The 19,531-nt window shown below is 39.1% G+C and overlaps 1 protein-coding gene and 1 pseudogene across 5 annotated transcripts in view; one reads left to right on the plus strand and one right to left on the minus strand.

The window, feature by feature from the left end:
• Positions 1 to 19,531, plus strand: part of PLEKHA5 (pleckstrin homology domain containing A5) — a 241,684-nt gene that overhangs the window by 173,823 nt on the left and 48,330 nt on the right. For 3 of the 5 annotated variants that reach the window (XM_068559798.1, XM_068559796.1, XM_068559800.1), the window contains 4 exons: positions 2,550 to 3,015; positions 7,093 to 7,176; positions 10,002 to 10,121; positions 10,949 to 11,002. In XM_068559798.1, the coding sequence (XP_068415899.1) occupies positions 2,550 to 3,015; positions 7,093 to 7,176; positions 10,002 to 10,121; positions 10,949 to 11,002 (724 nt within the window). The remainder of the gene's footprint in view (positions 1 to 2,549; positions 3,016 to 7,092; positions 7,177 to 10,001; positions 10,122 to 10,948; positions 11,003 to 19,531) is intronic. The other 2 variants (XM_068559801.1, XM_068559799.1) reach the window with 1 other exon arrangement.
• On the minus strand, positions 5,816 to 6,036 carry LOC137775132 (ubiquitin-like protein 5 pseudogene; annotated as a pseudogene).

Raw genomic sequence — 19,531 nt, forward strand, 5'->3', positions numbered from 1 at the left:
ATTGGTGGGAAGAAGCATAATGGTAATACATGGTACAATTCGTTTTGTGAAACTTTATGAAAGGCTGGCTTTTATTCCTAAAGTTCTGATAGAAAGAATAGAGGTTTAATATGTAGTCATATAGTAGATGCCTGCATCTGTGAGCAGAGCCTGAAAGTTTCTTTGTGAGCGGCGGGCACCGTTCAGATGCCGGGAGCCTAAGCCATTGTTCTGCGTGGCAGAATCACAGGTCAGGGTTTTCATGGTGTTTGACAGGCAACTGCTGCTGAATGGAGCACTAAACCTGATGGAGGCACTTACAGAGTTCGTTTCTTAAGCTTTCACTTAAAAGTAAATCACACTTTGCTTAATTTAAATTTCTTTGGGGAAAACCACTGAAGGAGACTGTAGTTTTTTTAAAAAGAGGTCTCAAAATGGTAGAAAGTATATGGGATAAAAATAAATATACTTGATGACAACCAGATTTTCCATTAAAATTCTCCAAAAGGAGCTCCAAAGATGGCAGAAGAGCCGTTTATACTTTGTGGTCCCTAATTAGCCAAACTTGGTAGGAAAATAGCCTGCTGTTAATGATCACATGATAAGTGTTCAACTTCAATATCCATCTCTGCCACAGGTTCCAGCTCACATGTTATGAATGCTTGGGTTTTGTGTAATCAGATTTTCTGAACTGGAATTTAAACATTAGTCCACAGGCAGTTTTTCATGTATTTTAGATCGAAAATGTGTGTCCCCTCTTTATATGATTATATATGATCTTTTTACAGATTTCCAAACGGGGTATAAAGCTAATATTATTTATGTTTTCAGTATATGCTTCTCTGATATAGTTCTGTGCTTAATCCAGAGCTTCTTGCACAGCAAGGTCTCTGTAATATTTCTTGAGTTTATGAATGGCCAAATAAACCAAGGTATATTGGAGTACGTTGCTTGAGTGCTAGGGCAGAATTTCTTGGATGGAATCATCTTCCCCTGTCTGACACGCTTTCTAAGCACATAGCCGTGGGGTTGCCAGCTCTGGACTTTTTCCGGTTTCTGACTTAACGGAGAAGGTAGGAATAGGAAGGGAGACCAAGCAGGGGAAAATTAGGAAATGTACATGAAGAGAAAGCAGCAAAAAATTAAACTCTTTCTACTGCTTATATCAGAGTATTATTGGGTACTTTTCTCCCTCACTTCAGCCCAGAAGTCATCAGATGGTTGGCCCCTGTATAGTGGTTCTTGGGGTGGGGGTATGGGAGGGAGGGTGGTGGGGATAAATTTTGAGCAAGCCTGTTTTAAATCAAGACATTGAAAAGCTGAGGGATGATCAGCATGATGAAGGAAATTCAATTGAGGGGAATGGTTGAAGAAATTGGAAATATTTCAAGTACAATATAAGACATGGGATTTTAGAGTTGTAAGACCACTTTGTGATCAAATCATCTTCTAGATGAGAAAGCTGAATCCCAAAAAGTTTCAGTTGGCCAGATATCAGTAGCATGTGAAGGACTCTAGCACTTTAAGATTATGCCCTTCCTTATTTAGGGGTATCTTTTTATCTTTAAGTATATCATTGCAATAGAATAGTAAAGTTTTTAAAAAATAATTTTCATACTTTTGGCACAAATTTTAAAGTAGAAAGTTGATAACCCCAAGTATTAAAAGGAGTATGATCTCTTGGTCTTCGCCACACACACACTTGAACATTCTCTCAGTCCCAGAGGTGTAACTTTTCTAAGGTCTCCGCACTTAGTGGGAAAGCAAGAATGAAAGCTTGGCCCCCCCTGGTTTTTGACCAACTGCTTTTTCCCACTTGACTAATAATGAAGTTCACTAACATTAAAACATTGTAAAATTCCAGAGATTTGCAGTTTTGTATCTGAAATATTATATTGGAAGTATTTTGTCTTTCAATTTTGAGCTTTGGCTTCAAGTCATTTTTATTTCTCAAATTAAGAAAAGTTATCAAGGGAAATTATTCCTTCAAGCCACAAATGTACTGATGGATGTACTTCTTCCCATAGACAGTCATGCTCTCAGAAGGACGTGGTACAGTAGAGCCTCACCACCTGCAGTCCTTCATTTCCTGTCCTTGCACTCTTAGGCACAACTCAAAAACTCCAGTGTTCCATCCACACGCAGAAACCCTATTTAACTATTCTGGTGAGATGTGTGAAGATGAGATTCTAGGAGTTTATTTATATAAAAACAAATAAGATATGAGGACAGACTTGAGATGAGATCTTGAACATTCTTATTTCTGAGAAAAGTTTAATACTCTTCTTTCTTGAAATAAAACTGTACCTTGTGTGGAATTAATAGTCTTTTATGTGAGTGACATAGATGCTGTTCACTTAATATATTAAATCCATTGAATTGAATTTCATAAAAAGATTAAAATCTGTTCATTAATCACTTGTACCTTATATAATATTTTGGTCTTTTAAAAAAATAAGTCCTAAGTATATATTTTACCTACCAAGAGGAAAAAAAAAATTTTACTCTAATTTAGAATCTGGGAAACAACTCTCCTTCATTTTTACGTTCCAATTGTTCTTTTATTTCAGAGTAATCGCTTACCAAACATTACCAAGAAATATGCCAAGCCACAGAGCCCAGATCGTGGCCCGCTACCCTGAAGGCTATAGAACACTCCCAAGAAACAGCAAGACCCGGCCGGAAAGTATGTGCAGCGTAACTCCTTCCGTTCACGACAAGACAACTGGACCTGGGGCCGAAGAGAAGCGGAGATCCATGAGAGATGACACCATGTGGCAGCTTTATGAGTGGCAGCAGCGTCAGTTTTATAACAAGCAGGGCACCCTCCCTCGCCATGGCACCCTGACCAGTCCTAAAACCATGGTGAATATTTCTGACCAGACAATGCACTCCATCCCCACATCACCTTCCCACGGCTCCATAGCTGCTTATCAGGGCTACTCCCCTCAGCGAACCTACAGGTCAGAGGTGTCTTCACCAATTCAGAGGGGAGATGTGACGATAGACCGCAGGCACCGGGCCCATCACCCCAAGGTAGGACGTCTGCTCATGCAGGGTTCACTGCTCCTCCAGGGATGCCGCGTTTTACTTCTAGTACACGTCTCTCTCTCTCTCTCTCTCTCTGAATGGGAGAGACAAGAAAATGGGGAGGAGGTAGGCAAGGCCAGCTCGTTTTTTGGTTTTAAAAATTAAGGAAGAGTATTCTGCAGTGTCAGAATCTCACGTAGAAAACCTAAGCTTGCAGTGCTTCATCTCTCAGGAGCAGCTCTTTGGAACAGATGCGTTATGTATTCTTCCCTGCTTGATAGCATGTCTCATCAGCTTTCCCTGTAGGTTAAGACCACACACATTTTGATTGGCCCTTCATACACACAAATGCTACACCCACCCTCTTCTAGCATCCCTGCAGTCTTGTGTCAGGCCCTTCATGTTCTTTGCTAAGATAAAAGTGCTAACCTCAGGACTTCCCTGGTGGCGCAGTGGTTAAGAATCCGCCTGCCAATGCAGGCGACCCAGGTTCCAGCTCTGGTGGGGGAAGATCCCACATGCCGCGGAGTAATTAAGCCCGTGCGCCACAGCTACTGAGCCTGCGTGCTGCAGCTACTGAAGCCCGTGCACCTAGAGCCCGTGCTCTGCAACAAGAGAAGCCACCACAAGGAGAAGCCTGCGCATCACAACGGAAGAGTAGCCCCCGCTCGCCGCAACTAGAGAAAAGCCCGCGCGAACGAAGACCCAACACAGCCAAAAATGAAATAGATAAATAAATTCTTTTAAAAAAAAAAAAAGTGCTAACCTCATCTTCTAACCAGCGGAAGATATGGCATATTGAAATACTCCTCAGGTGCCCAATTGCATATTAAAGTAACAATGCTTACTGATATATATACTTTTATTTTTTTTTTGTCCGTGCCTTGTGGCTTGCGGGATTTTAGTTCCCTGACCAGGGATCAAACCCGTGCCCTCATCAGTGAAAACGAGGAATCCTAACCACTGGACTGCCAGGGAATTCTCTACATATACTTTTTAAAAAACTAAGTTATAAATAGAGATCATGCTTTAATTTGCACCTTAAGTTGGTGTAAGCCTTGCTTAGTAGATTTTTTGAAGTGAATTAGAGTGCTTTGCATTGATCAGCTTTTCATAATGCTGAAGCAGTTGTTTTGATCAGTCACCCTGTGTGCAGCTGGGTCTCTAATGTCTGCCCTAATTTTCCTGTCACTTTCTTTCTTTTTTTTTTTTTTTTTTAAATTTATGTATTTATTTATTTTTTATTTTTTTGGCTGTGTTGGGTCTTCGTTTCTGTGTGAGGGCTTTCTCCAGTTGCGGCAAGCGGGGGCCACTCTTCATCGCGGTTGTGCAGGCCTCTCACTATCGCGGCCTCTCTTGTTGCGGAGCACAGGCTCCAGACGCGCAGGCTCAGTAGCTGTGGCTCACGGGCCTAGTTGCTCCGCGGCATGTGGGATCTTCCCAGACCAGGGCTCGAACCCGTGTCCCCTGCATTAGCAGGCAGATTCTCAACCACTACGCCACCAGGGAAGCCCTGTCACTTTCTTTTTAATTCTAAAGAACCTCTTGCTTTATTCCATCTTGAAAAGCACCTTTTCTTATCCTTGCGATGGGCTGACTCCTTCAGTTACATCATTGCATAAAGCATTTGCTTGATTTTTCCATAAATAAGCATTAGTTAGAAATTAATAAGTCAATCAGGAATTTTCTTCTGGAGGAAGCTTTAGTTTGTCTCACCAAAAAAAAGCTCACTTTGAACTCTGCCGTAGCAAAGTTCAATATTTTGTCACTTCGTACATCCAAAGACTAATAAAAATAGTAACCATATTCAAGAGAAATCTGATCTAATACAAATTATTAGTGTGTGGTTGACGAGTGTTCTCATGGCCAAAATTTATATTCTCTTGCAGCAGCAGATATGAGATGCGTGTGTGCTCTCTAGCCAGTTTTCCCAGTCAACTAAACATCTCCTCCTCCCGAAAAACTTCTCCAACGTTGCCAATTTTTCTTTCAAACTGTCCTATCATCTTCCTTGATGTGATCAGTGGTTATCAAAGTAGGGTTCATGGACCCTTAGGGAGTACCTGGGGGGTACCTGAGGGTCCCCATGACCCTTTCAGGGAGCCTGTAAGTAAGCTCAGAACTATTTTAATAATAATAATAAGGCATTATTCATTGTGTTACCATTTTCTAATAGTGCGAAAGCAATAGTGGGTAAAAGTACTAGCACCTTAGCCTAAGTCAAGGGAATGGCTCAGACTATACTAGTGGTCATTGTAATGCTTCACTGCCACAGACTTGCCGTAAAAATAAATCCCTTTGATGAAACAGTAAAAGATAATTTTATTCAATCTTGACTTTTCATTCCACAGTATTTTAATATTCTGTGTGATGAAATGGGAAATGTACTTAAAGCATTTCTATTTGCATACCAAAGTGCTAATAGTTGTCTCAGGGAAAAACACTTGAGTGGTTATTTGAGTTGCCAGCAGAACTAGCTCCGTTTTTGTTTTTGGTTTTTCTTTTTCAGCCTCTTAAGTTTTTATTAACATGAGTTTTCAAAAATAAGCATCCAGGGACTTCCCTGGTGGTGCAGTGGATAAGACTATGTGCTCCTAGTGCAGGGGGCCCGTGTTCGATCCCTGGTCAGGGAACTAGATCCCACATGCATGCCGCAACTAAGAGCCCGCCTGCCGCAACCAGGGAGCCTGCGAGCCTCAACTAAGACCCGGCACAACCAAGTAAATAAAATAAATAAGTATTTTAAAAAAACAAACAAACATCCATACTAGTGTTGTGGGGTGAGGGTGGGAGAAGAAATTCTGCTCTAGTGGTAATAAAGCTCCAGGTTCATCCCGTCATGGATCTCATAGTCCCCCAGAGACACGTCTTCCTTAAAAATCATGTACCACTTCTTCAAAACAATCTTGTTCCAATGGGTGCCAGTTTGGGCTGCAGTCAGCTTCTAAGGTCCCTGATGGTGTCATCAGTATTGCATTTAACTCAGAATTTCGTCCCTAGACGGTCGTTGCAGACAACCTCGATCATCCTAGCTGGAACTCGAGTCACCGGAACCATCTGACGCCACAACCTTCTCACTCTAGTGCAGAGCCCAGGCCTTTTTTTTTCTTCCTTTCTTTCTTCTTCTTTTTTTTTTTTTTTTTTTTTTTGAAACACCATTTTTACTTGAAAGAATGAATGACAAACTATAGTTGTTCAGACTTGGTATTTGACAGACACTTCCTCAGAGTGAAATGTTAGCCTGTCACTTCAAGGAAAGCAACCCACAGTATCTGTCACCGACCACAACATTTGAGCTTTCAAGCAAAAATTAGAATTTTGGAAATCTTATATCTGCCTCTGTGAGCTTGACAGCTCTCTGGTGCTTAAAGATCAACGATGGTATTAACAGATAGGCGCTACTGATCTTGTAGACTAACATGTGCCAGCATTTGGAACATCTGCATAACTCACTGACCCAGTATTTTCCGCATGGCCAGTGTTTGATGTCTCAAAATCATAGATGGGTAAAAGACTCATTTAAAGTGCAAATAGACTAATGAATGGATGTCAATGTGACAGAGTACAAAAAGGTCATTGATACAGTTTCAGATACCACTTCGCAACTAACCTTTAAGAAAGTACCACTTTTTGACCTTTAGTGCAGTATCAAAGAAGAACATCTGCAAATATCCAAAAAAGCTATTCAAGTTCTCTTCCCTTTTCCAATTACGTATATCGAAGGTGGCTTTTCTTCATGTACTTCCCCTAAAAGAGATTATCACAACAGATCGAATACAGAGGCAGATATGAAAATCCAACCAGACATTAAAGAGATTTGCAAAACTGTAAAATAATGCCACTCTTGTCACTAAAATCTCCTTTTTAAGGATGTAAAGGGCTCCTGAGACCAATAAGTTTGAGAACCACTGAGCCAGACTGTATGGAATTACTCTGTTCATCAATGTCTGTATTTTAGTCCTGAAGTTTTAGTATCTATCTTCTTTCATAAGCACCAATAGCAATTTTAAATGGCATTTTATAATATGATTTTCATCACTGACATTGACCACAGAATTTATACTGTGCCTTTTATCTTCCTAGCACATGTATGTGCCTGACAGGAGGTCAATGCCAGCTGGCCTAACCTTACAGTCTGTTAGCCCCCAGAGCCTCCAAGGCAAAACGGTGAGTACAATATCTTTATTTACCATATCATGTTTTATTTGTGTGCTACACATGATAGCACATATCTGACATAGCTTTTAAGTTTGAGTTTTCAGAGAGGTGCCTCCCAGAGAAAAACCATCACTAGTTTTTTGGAAGAGATGCTCATCAGTAGAATTTGGAATCATGTCGCCATTTCAGTGTCTTCCTGATACCTTTCCCTGAATGTCTGACTGCCTAAATATAAGATTCTGTTTTCCAGAATCTTTATAACCTGGGAGGGTTTCTTTACTTCATTGAATGTTAATTTCCTCTTCCTTAAAACGGAAGTTGGAGTAGTTCCTTAGGGAAACAAATCCAGCAAGCAACTCTGTGTCTATAGTCAAACCACAGGCCTGTCAAGTTTCTCCTGTGGATTTTTATATAGATTAACTACCTTAGAGCAGAAAAGAAACTGATTTACATATTTATGCAGAGAAAGAGAGACTGTTAGAAATACTAAGTTCAAGCAAGTACTTACCTTTACCATTTCATAGTGTTATTCCTGTTCACATTGGAAAGGAGTTATGTTACCAGGACACTATTACTCTTCAAATTGAAGAGAAAAGGTGATTTTTCATCACTTCATTTGATTTTAATGGCATTCTTTTATCAGGGGAACTATGCTTTCATATTAGTAGGTAGTCTTAATTTCTTTGAAGATATGATTTGAGGACCATATATATAGTTGTTCATTATTTAAAATCCTCTTCCTGCAGTAATCAAAACAAGTTTATCTTCTATGTATTTTTCAAACATTGTTTTATTTCATCTCTTACATGCTTAGATATAAGACAGATTTCTTGGCTTTAAACTACTTGTGGTTTACTTATTAAAGGCGATAGATATTGCTTGACTATAACTAAAAATGTTTAACTGTTGGAAATGTTAAACATTAGATTGTTGATCTGGCAAACAGACCTTAATCATAAGATAATGCTAAGTATCATATTATGAAATTTTCTCTTCTACCTTGCTCCCTCTAGTGGCCATTTAGGACAAAATTTATTTACCACCTCCTCCTTTTGGAGGAATCAATTGTGCCTCTTTTTATTTTGCCTCAAATTTAAACATCTAGCAAACTTATTGTAATCTTTCATGGTTTTGAAAATCTCTTTAACTCCGTAAGTAATAAACCAGAGTCTTAAGGTTTCTTCTTTTAGTATTTCTGTCAAATATCCCTCTGGTTCTTAGACTAATCCCTTACCCCACTCTCCTTTCTCTCTGGCAAGACCTCTAGAGCTTGATATGACGACATAAGATGTGGACTGTCTCACAGTCATGAGGTCACAAGATGTGGTTGGCCTCAGAGCAAAACCATCTCTTCTTTTCCTGTTAAGAAATTTCTTCTTTAAGTCACACGTGCACACACATTCTTTGACTGTTAAGAAGCTATTGTCTCGTCTGTGTGGATACTCAAGAGAATCCAATAGTAACTGTGGTTTACTTCTGACATTTTTTCCTCTTGAAGGCAATAGCCTTTAATGTAACTTCAAGTAACAGTCAAAATTGATTTGTAACAGATACAGACTACTGTACATAAAACAGATAAGTAACAAGGATTTACTGTATAGCACAGGAGACTGTATTCCATATCTTGTAATAACCTATAATGGAAAATAATCTAAAATATATATATATATATATATATATGTAACTGAATCACTTTGCCGTATACCTGCAACTAACATAATATTGTAAATCAAGTATTCTTCCATTTTCTAAAAAATGATTTGTGACCCTAAAAAAAAATTTTTTTTTTATGGAAAATAAAGGGCAACAGCAAATGAACAGAACAGAAGAGAGCTAAGTGTAATGCTGTGCTGTAGGCAAAACAAGTCAATCTCGGGAATGCTTTTTGGCTCGGAAGTTTTAAGAGCACAGCTGTAGCTCTTAAGTGAGCAGAGTCTCCCTGTGGTCTCTGTGCAGTTTTTAATCATAACAAAGCTCAGTCAAACAGCGAATGATATTTTATGGCCTGTAAGACTGCCAATGACCATACTTTACTGCATTTCTAACGAAAAAAAATATATCGCATTGGCCTGTTAAGGAATTGTATCTACCTTTGAAAGTTTATTCCCCTCAGAGATCAGAGTAACCAATCAGGAACCAAAAGGTTCTCTGTTCTCCGCCAAGGGCGGAAGGAGGGTTTATGCGCACATGGAAACGTTCTGTGTGTAGTAAATACATTTTTTTCTTCCTTAAAAATAAAAACTGGTCTTTTGGTCAATATAAAATATCCTGTGAAAACACTAACAGTGGCATTTAAAAATATAACTGGGAAGCAGTTAATAGATCTCAGGTACTGACTGAGTTTAATGATGTGAAGATGTCATCCAAGTTTTACATGAATTTTAATTCTTTTTGTTTACCTTCTGTTCTCTAAGATAGAGTGTTGGGCATGCAGGTATTGTTCTATTGCTATAAAAGTCTTAGGTGTCATTTTTAAACATCTCGTTAAAATATATTTTAATAATAGCTCTCATGTACAAACCTTTATAATGGTGTTTTTCTTTTTTTTGGCATTGCACTTTTTTATACTTAAGATTTAAATATTCTCTCATGAGTTCTGAGAAAATGCCTTAATAGACTGTTGTTTTGCTGTATCTTACCAAGTAATACTGTTCCTTCTATTTCTCTAGATATCTATGCATTTATGTATGACCTATCATCATAGTGCCTAGGCACTATGTTTGATGTCAACCATAAGAGGAAACTTGCCAAGAAATCTTGGTTTAATATCTGTCACTTAAGACCACAATTAATCTGTTTTCCACTGTTTGGATTCTTAAATTGTACTCCTTCAGCCAGAGGAGCTTACGCTGCTGCTTATAAAGCTGAGACGGCAGCAAGCGGAGCTGAGTAGTATCCGGGAGCACACGTTAGCACAGCTCATGCAGCTAAAGCTCGAGGCGCACAGCCCAAAGGTCAGCTATGGAGACATGTGTCTGTGTGTCTGCTCTTGTCACTCACGCTGAGCCATTCATTATTAATCGGTTTGATCAGCGTCATTCCCGTGAGCATGAGCCCATCCCACCACTGCGGCGCCGACATCGCGATCTCCTTTTGACCCTTTGAGAATTCCCTTGCTTATACGTTATGAAAGGAAAACGTGGGTCGGCTGCGTTTCTTCGTAGCCTTCCACCCACCCACTCACCCACCAACTTTTGGTTGCGAGGGAGGAAATGCATGCAGACTTCCGAATACTATTGTCATTCCTCAAACACTAACTTCCACCTCCGGTAAAACAGATATTGAAGAGTCCCGTCGTTTCGCATAAAGTATTAAGTTGAGAAGTGATTAGCGTTTTAATAGTACTGCCTTTTAAATGTCAAAGATTCATTTCGTGTGTTCTTGATTTTTAAAATGAACACACGTAAACATTTCTCAAAGGGTTGAATAGCCTCTGGTTATATGAGAAACATCCAAAGAAGTAGTACCATATTGCAGAAAAGAATTAACATGTAAAGCTTCTAACCTTGAGCCTGCTAAAACCATTTGAAGGATTTTTCTGCTTAATGTTTCAGCTTATATGCATGTCTACTTAATTTCTTACAAAACTAAGTGTAATTTATAATCATTGTATGCATCATCTGTGCCGTTTACAGGGGAGCATGTGTGTGGAAGTCGTTGTGTGCTGTGGTATAATATAGGTTGTGACAAAGTACCTGTTTTCCCTGTTTCAAAATTGACCTTTTCATAAATTCCGCACCCTCTTTCTCTGTCCCTTTGTACCTTGATTGATGCCTACTAGAATGAAATCCTTTCACATCACCTTCAAAGGAACACCATGTATTTGGATCATCAGGTGGGCCTTGAAGAATTTTTCTTACTTATCATACCTTATGTTTGAATGTTTTCAATGTAGTACAATTTTCGGACTACTCAGATATTTCAGTCATTTTGCGTTAATAGTGTGACTTTTACAAGTGGCAGACTAAGAGACCCCTCACCAGGGGAATTCAGGAATACCAGAATAAGCAGGTTAGAAAGGGCAGTTGTGGAGATGAGGTGGGATAACAAATGCCGGGTCTCCGGAAATCGAGAGCCTGGATTCTCTAGATTTCTTTTTTCTTATCCCAAGAATACTTGTACTTATTGGCTTGTACCAGCTTGGAGGTGACCTAATTAAAGAAACAGGCACCCAGCTGTGAATGCCTTGTTGAAGGCCAGGAGGAGGTGGGTGTGGTGCTGTCTGTATTCCCAAAGGGGAGGTTAACGATGGGTGAAATGTGCGAGGAAGGTATTTTGTAATTGTTTGCCACCTACCCCCAGTGTTTGGTGTTTGCTGAGGTCAGTGTTACAGTGGCCTGCAGTTGTTCGCGTTCTCTCAGTGGCAGTGAGCATGGTTGGTTAGGGTAAATGTTGAAAAGTGAGTGGAAGTTGACTCACTGACGCTCCTAAATGTTGGCGTTTATGAACTTCCCTGTTAATATTTAATTTTAATTTGATGAGGATGTTTTATGTGTTCTTAAACATAAAATTTCTTCTAGTGAATGCTTTCTTTGTGCATATAAATTAAGGTAGAATTTGCTTTAGCTTGTTTTCAAAACGTTCAAACTTGAATATTTTATCAAATGAAAGAGGTCATTGCGGAAAATGCTATAAGACAGTATTTACATATTTATATCTGCCCTGTTTGAAACAAAATAATAATGTACTGCTTTAAATTAGTTCTATTTAAAGAGGGATTTTGCATTAGGATAACCCTTGAAAAGATGTTCAATCATTTTTCTTTTAATTTTTAAAAGAAATATGCTTTTGTTAATTTGTCATTTATTTTCCCACAAAATGTTTTCATCATAGTTTTGCCTATTGGAATGCTTTAGAAATCTGCATTTCATGAATCCAAAGTCTAGTCTTCACTTCAGAGACTGGTGCTATTAAACTTAACCACAGTGTACATTATACAATCTAATAAAGACATGTTTGCCAACAAAATAGTAAGATAAGCCTTCCCTCAAAATTCCACACTGCCAGAAGGCTTCTAAGGTACATGGGGAATAACTTTCTTAAAAGCACCTCTGTCTATAAAGCTAGAGATCCTTCTGACAAACAATGGGATATTACAAAAATTAGGGTTAAAAACAACGATATGAATGTGACTCTGAGGTTATCTAGAATCTCTGGAAATAAACTTAGTGGTTTATTCATTTATTGTTAATTTACTGCTCACCTCAACAAATCAAAACTGGCATTGCAGACACATAGAACTTGAGCAGCTCTTGGGAAAGGACAGGTAAATATGTCGAAAAGACCACCATTTGCTGTGATGCCTCTCCTCACCTCCCTTTCCCGGATTGAGCTGTTTCCTCCCTTGGCCTTAGTGGCCCAGATCCAGTTGAGGCTTCTGTGCCCGTCCTTTGCTCCCTTGGCAAGGTGACTTCTACAATCTCAACTTTTAGGCGACGCGCTAAGGAGTGCCTCTCTAGAAGGTGGAAAAGGCAAGGAAATGGGATCTCCCCTAGAGCCTCTGAAGGGAACATGGCCCTGCCCACACTTTGGTTTTGGCCCATTGAGATGATTTCAGACTTCTAGTCTCCAGAAGTATAAGAGAATAAACGTGTGTTGTCTTTTAATTAATTAATTAATTAATTAAAATAAAAATCTCAACTTTGTATCGATCCTCTCTGTTCTGTCAACATGTCAGCAGAGCTTTTCCAGTAACTCACCTTTTTCTTATATTAGATCCCAAAATAGTTATATTATTCCACTTTAAAAATTTTGTGATAATGAGAAGAATTGTAGAATTTGATTGTTTAAATGATGATTTGCATTGAAATAAGACTATTTCTGATGGCAAAAATTGGACATTTTTAGATAATAGACAGTGCATAAAAAACATGGTGAGGGCTTTGCGCAGAAACTCAGATATGCCTAAATGTGTACATCCTTAAGGTTTCCTAAAGAAAAATCTCTCTTTAAATAAATCGAAAAATTTTATGGTTTCAAATAATTGCATTTAATATAAATGAAATATTTACCTTTGAACTGTCCTGTATTTTACATCAGTAGTAAGGTTATTAAGTTATGTAGAAAGAATTCTTGGTAATTTTGAATTTTAATGAAATTTTTCACTCAGCTCAAACATTTCCAGCTTTTAATCTTGTTACTGCCAGTAGCCGATTCTAGGTGACCAGGTGTATTTTTATGGGCATTATTGGTTTCCTGGGTTTATAAACTGATTCGCGAGTTTTATGTAATTATAAATTTGAAAGTAGATTTTAAAACCTGAAAGTCAGAGGCTCTGGTCACATTTTATAGACTGTATATCATACCAAGAGAACATGTACTAATTGATACTCTTTCAACACTTATTCTGCTTGCTCAAATAAATCATCAGAATAACCTAAGGCCAATTTTTAATGGATTTAAATTCTCTTAATCCCTATCACTATTCATGAACAATAGAACCAAAGGGTAGTCTCTGAGTTACTTCAGAGGTAAATTCATCTCTGATATTATAACAAATAAAAAATAAAAATGCCTTGTCTGAAATGCTGAAGATTTATATATTATACAGTCAATCGAAAACTCTTGACTTCTGGTGCCATATCACCATCATGAGGACAAGTCATGTACTGAAGTGTTTTTAAAAATAACAAAAGCTATACTAATTATATGGTAGAATTTTCTTCTGCTTTTTGTTTTACTCTGAAGTACGCTATTACAGTTTGTTTATGTTTTTACCCAGTTAGTAGACTATTCAACGTCTACATTTCTTAAGATGAGCCTAGGTTTGTCATTTTTATGAATTTTAAGATAAAACCCCAAAGTATAATCTGTGAAAATAAAATAATCCTAACTGGGTACTTTATGAACCTCATCCAGGTTCTATTTCGAAAATGAATAAATACATAATATATCAGTAACTCATTTTCTTCTCATTTAGCTTAGTCATCACTGAACGTTAGAGAAGCTTTTGGGTAACGTTTAAGTGAAACTTGGAAATTTCATCCTGCAGTATACCTCTGGAATGGATGTGACATTGTCTCTTCCCTCGTTCATTCCTCTACTACCAGAATATAGGAGAGGGGGTAAAGGCCATAAGTGCAATCTTGCAGTGACCCTGTACTTGCCAGGAAGTTGGAGTAAATTCGAGATTATCAGCAGTTGTAAGGGCATCTCCTCCTGAAGAATGGAGTGTCCTCTTGCCGTTCTTTGATGGTGAGGGAAAAGAGACTATCTTGATATATTTTCTTGTTTTCTCAGAACAGGGCAGATTGAGTATGAGTTTTAGAGCTATATGACCCTGCTGAACATGTATTTGATGACTAGGAGTTCCTAATATTTCGTGGAGCCACGTGCAAATCATCTGTTTGAAGCCGGCATAACAGGTCCCCATAGAAGCTGACTGTTATCAACCGCCTGCTGTTCAGCTGGGGCATATATATCCACTTCAGCAGGTCTAACATGGCGAGCAGGGACTTCATTTTCTTACTCTTGTCCCTTACGAGGATTTCCTCCGGTGTCTAGTTCTCGGCTCCTGTAATCTGGACCAGGACTGGTTGTATTGAGCAAAGGAAAGAAGCTGGGATCCTAGAAACTAGAGCAGGAGCTGAGGAGAGGGAACTAGGCAAGGCCTCTGTGGATGAAGAGGTGGAGCAGGGGCTGGAGCTTCTTCGATCAGTCGTAAAGGGAGGATTAATAGGATTGGGGAGATTAGGCCATGTTCCCATCCCTTCATCCATCTTCTTCCCTCCATTTGTTTCTTTCTTCCTCACTTGCTTTTTCTTTCTCTTTCTGTTAGTGATTGAAGAGCAGTTATGAGGGAATTTCTGCCAGCTTTCCATGTAGGCCATGGTAAGAGAAAATGAGATGCTTAAGAACTGAGATGAAGAAATATGTAGGTAGGGATGGACAGAAGGATCTAGAGACTTGCAGCAGCCCTTCACAGGCCTTTTGCAAGCACGCTGCCCCCTGGTGGGTAATCTTGAGCATATGCCAGCCCTCCTCTCCCTCTTCCCTCCTCCTCCCTCCCTCCTCCTCCTCCTCCTCCTCCTCCTCCTCCCCCCTCCTCCTCCTCCTCCTCCTCCTCCCCCCTCCTCCTCCTCCTCCTCCCCCCTCCTCCCCCCCTCCTCCTCCCTCCTCCCCCCCCTCCTCCCCCCAGCCACCAGTATGATTAAACAGTCCAGTAGCCAGCCTCCCCGTTACAGAAAACCTGATACAATAAATGGAGTTTGACTCCTACACTTGTGAGCTTTGCTTGTGCTGGTACTGCAGCAGACATTTTTTCATTTTTTAAACATAAAATGGTAACATCGAATGTGCTTTCACAAATGGCCCTTAAAATTATGACATTCTGCCTTTACCCCTGTCCCTTCAAGCGTCACTGTAGTTAACTGCATCAGAAACAGCTGCATGAGAACGGGAAAGGAAGGGACATCCCTCAGTCAGTCACACCTGTGTTGGGGATTGCCAAAAGTTCTTTGTGAAAAGAATATGACTCTGCTACGGTAATTTTATGAAATTCATTTGCCCCTACCCAGCTGGAGCTGTCTTCCCCGCCCCCCTCAGCATGGAACATACCTAAGTCATTTCTGAATTTAGCATCAAATGGTTATATTCTTTAACACCAGATGGCTAAAAGACCTTATCCTCAAATTTTCATGGAAAAGCTGGAAGTTTCTCATAACAAACCAGTTTGCCATAGTACAAGAAAGGAAAAATACAGCTCAAGCATACCTGTGGTGTTCTTCTTGCATGAAAATGTTGAAGGTTAGCAAGTCAATAACTCAATCCTTCTTTTATCAGCACATTTTTTTATAGTATGAGCAAACGCTTGTGAGGAGGATGAGAGTCATTTTTGATCATACTAACCTCTAAAACATCTTCAAGAGTAAGCTGAAGTTTCTGATTTGCAAAAGTTTTGTAGTAGCATTCAGGTTTTATAATGTAATTCTTTTATAAAGATTAATATTTTATGAGCTGTGCGCTAAAACTACTAGTGACTTTTGGAAGAAGTCTGATATTCTATTAATATTACTGGTTGCTGTGGACATTGCTCATCAGCATGCTTTCTGTATCCTTTCAAGAAACCACAATGTAAAAACAGGAACTCTGACCACTTTTAAACATACTTATGCCAAGGGAAATGCAAAAAGGAACAGTTAACTGGGTGTATGTAATTGGTACTGAAACCATTCAAGGTAAAAATCTCAGTACTTTCTTGCCTTTTGTTCTTTGTGTTCATGAAAGACAGCTTCCCTATAAGGGAAGAAATGCTAACAAGATGATTGAAAAGATTCTTGATGGCTTTCATTGTTGTCCATTCAGCAACCTCATTCTATTGAGCTATTAAGCAAGATCCCATTTTCTCTAATATTTGAAGGGGTCCTAGAGCTTCTATTTTTAGGGATGACTGAGAGCTACAGGAGGTAATGTTTCTAGGGGATATAGAAAAGGCATTTGAAAAAAAGCAAACTAAGGAAACTGGAAAACTGAAAGAATATTATTTAACACTTACTAACCCAAACTAGTTACCTAGTGTAGAATATCTGTATTTTCTTTTGCCGTGCTATTCAGAGCATTCCTCTCTCTCTCTCTCTCTCTCTCTCTCTCACACACACACACCATTCCTCCTTTTTTCTCTTTCTGTCTCTCCCTGCCTCTGCATATTTGATCATAGAAGTGGGAGAGGGAGATGACACTGAGAAAATTCTTAATCAGGACATGACATCATAATGGCAGAATATAAATAAATGGGCAGTGGGTAGATTAGAATTTAAAAAGTGGAAAGATTTAATACACATGTGTCAATACTCTGATCTCTCGCCGTATCGGATGCTTGCCCATTATTATCATGGTTCTCCTGTTTCTTACCAGTGATTCACCTGGCCCTTCTTGATAACTGTTTTCACCCCTCTCAACCCTAACTGGGGAAGTGCCCTGTTTCTTGGTGTTCTCTCATCTGAACATTCATCTACTCATTATTTTACTAGTTGTCTCTTCGTTACTTTTCATCTCTAGCCCCTGGGTTTCTCCCAGAAAGCAGAGCCTGTGATGTGGGCTTCCTTGATGTGGGCTTGTTTGCAGGAAGTTTACTTTAGGAAGTGATTCCAAGGTACAGGAGTACAGAGAGTGAGACTATATACTATCAACTGCCATAGGCAACTGGGGCCTCATCTGATACTTGTGGACAAACAAATAGAAACCCAGCTGAACTAGAGAAGAGTACTCACTCCCGTCTTCCACTGACCAAGGGTTGTCCCTTGAGACTAACTCTCTAGCACACTGAGGTTATGCATACATGAGCACCCAGTGGGTTCCCATACACCCAGGAAGACCTGAAACCGAAGATGTGGAGAGGGGCACAAAAGACATCTAAAACACCTCTCTCTGCAGTTTCTGTTACGTAGTTATAGTTGCTCACGGAGATCTCCATTTGGAAGTTCTGCCTTCAGTACATCTCCAGCGTGTCCAAAATTAAGGTTGTTATCTGATCCCTCAATTCCCTGACCAAAAAACTGAAAGCAGAAGTGGTTCAAAATATTGGTCACCTTTAACCCCATTGATGTAACAGATATTTATTGAACACATCATCCTTGGGGGAGAGATTGATGGACTTTGAGAAGGATTAGGACCTTTCTTTAGCTGTTTGCTTAGACCTAGAACATAAAGTGGGAAAAGAGGAAAGTCTCCTCCAGCTGTGGCTCGGACAGCCTCTCACAGCCTGGTGGATGAAAAGAAAAACAACCGGCAGGCTACCTGGAAGGACCCCCAATGTGATGGTCCTTGGTACCCTGCCTGCTGTTCCACCACTCTGAGTGTGGAGAGTCTACAAATTTATGAAAATGGCAGAATCAAGTCATCCAGCCTCCTGGAGTTGTATTACGTTCTCCTAATATTTCATGTGCCCAACACCAACTCATGTTAAAGCTAACAATACCTTGAAACTGGAGTTAAAAGTACTTTCAAAAAACACTTTTACTGAAAACAGGAAAATCATGGAATTCTATAGAACCATCCGAACAGATTTTACTTTAGCTGATACATAATATCTGCATGGTGTTTAGTCAGGATCATAGAAGCCACCAAAACACCTTCCACGTACTAGCTCCTTGTTACCATTTAGTCAACAAATCCTGGCAGTACTCAAAGCGCCTGCCACATTGTCTTTCAACTAACTCAGGAAACTTAAAACTCCTGGTTGCCTACAAAATAAAGTCTCTTTTTCGTTTGTCACTCAAGCCCTCATTTCATCACCACCACCCCCTACCAACCTGTGAAACACTTCCTCCCCCATAAACCCTTTTCTCCAGCCAGCACCTCATCGTTTCTCAGATACTACAGAAGCACCCCCATTCTCTACAATGTGCACCTGCCCAACGTCTGTCCATCCTAATAGCTTAAGTATCACTTCACAGTTTTCAAAGTGCTATTATATACCGTGTCCCATCTGCTTCTAATACTTGCCTCTGCAGCATGTGGCCAGTTACTTTTATCCCCAGTCACGTTGAACGACTTGTCCAAAATCACAAAGCTAGGATGAATACCTTGTATTAATGAATTTTCTTTCTTTTTTTTTTTTAAAAATCTATTCTTCCTTCAAAATCAGGAGTTGTTCTTGTACTTATAGAATAGTTCTATTTCAGGTTGCTGATCTTTGTTACCTGAAGAATATCAGCTCTTGGTTATGTAACTGGCTATTCTTCTATCTAACAAGATAGGAAAATGAAAACAAAATTTCCCCACCCCTCCTAAAATGCATAATACTTACACAGTTCCACAGTTTATTTACAAAAGCAGATATTTTTATAAGCCAATTATTGCGGCTTTTGTTTGCTTCTGTCTTATTTTAATGTATTTTTTCAGAAAGTTCATTCAGCTGAGATTTATGGAGCTCAGTGTCAGGCAGGATGTTAGAGCTTGCAAAGTAGAATTGTAAATGATTTTCAAAGCTCAGGAAGGAAATAAAGTTGAGCATAAATGCCAAAGTCATTTCTGGGATCAACCTAAGGATGTGATTATGTAGTTAAAACATAAGCTGATAAATCTTTGAATTAATGGTACGAATTCTGCTACTCAGTGCCAATTTTAACTCAGTAAGAATACAATTGCTATTAATAAAACCCAGATCCTGTACCTAGAAGATATTTTACTTTTGATTTAAAGCTCAAATATATTTTTCTAGTAGATTTACCCATTGGCCAGAACAAATACTTTTTTTTAGCTAACAGAGATGTAAGGTTTTCACTTTGGGAATGTCTTGTCCCTTTAAAATAGTATTGTTTTATGGTATCGTTTTACAAAATGCTTGCAAAGAAGAGAAATATATGACCGTTTCAAACACAATATTTATTTATTTCCACAACAAAGCATTTGTACAAAATGGATT

The sequence above is a fragment of the Eschrichtius robustus genome, chromosome 13 (genome assembly GCF_028021215.1).
Source record: "Eschrichtius robustus isolate mEscRob2 chromosome 13, mEscRob2.pri, whole genome shotgun sequence".
Classification (NCBI taxonomy): domain Eukaryota; kingdom Metazoa; phylum Chordata; class Mammalia; order Artiodactyla; family Eschrichtiidae; genus Eschrichtius; species Eschrichtius robustus.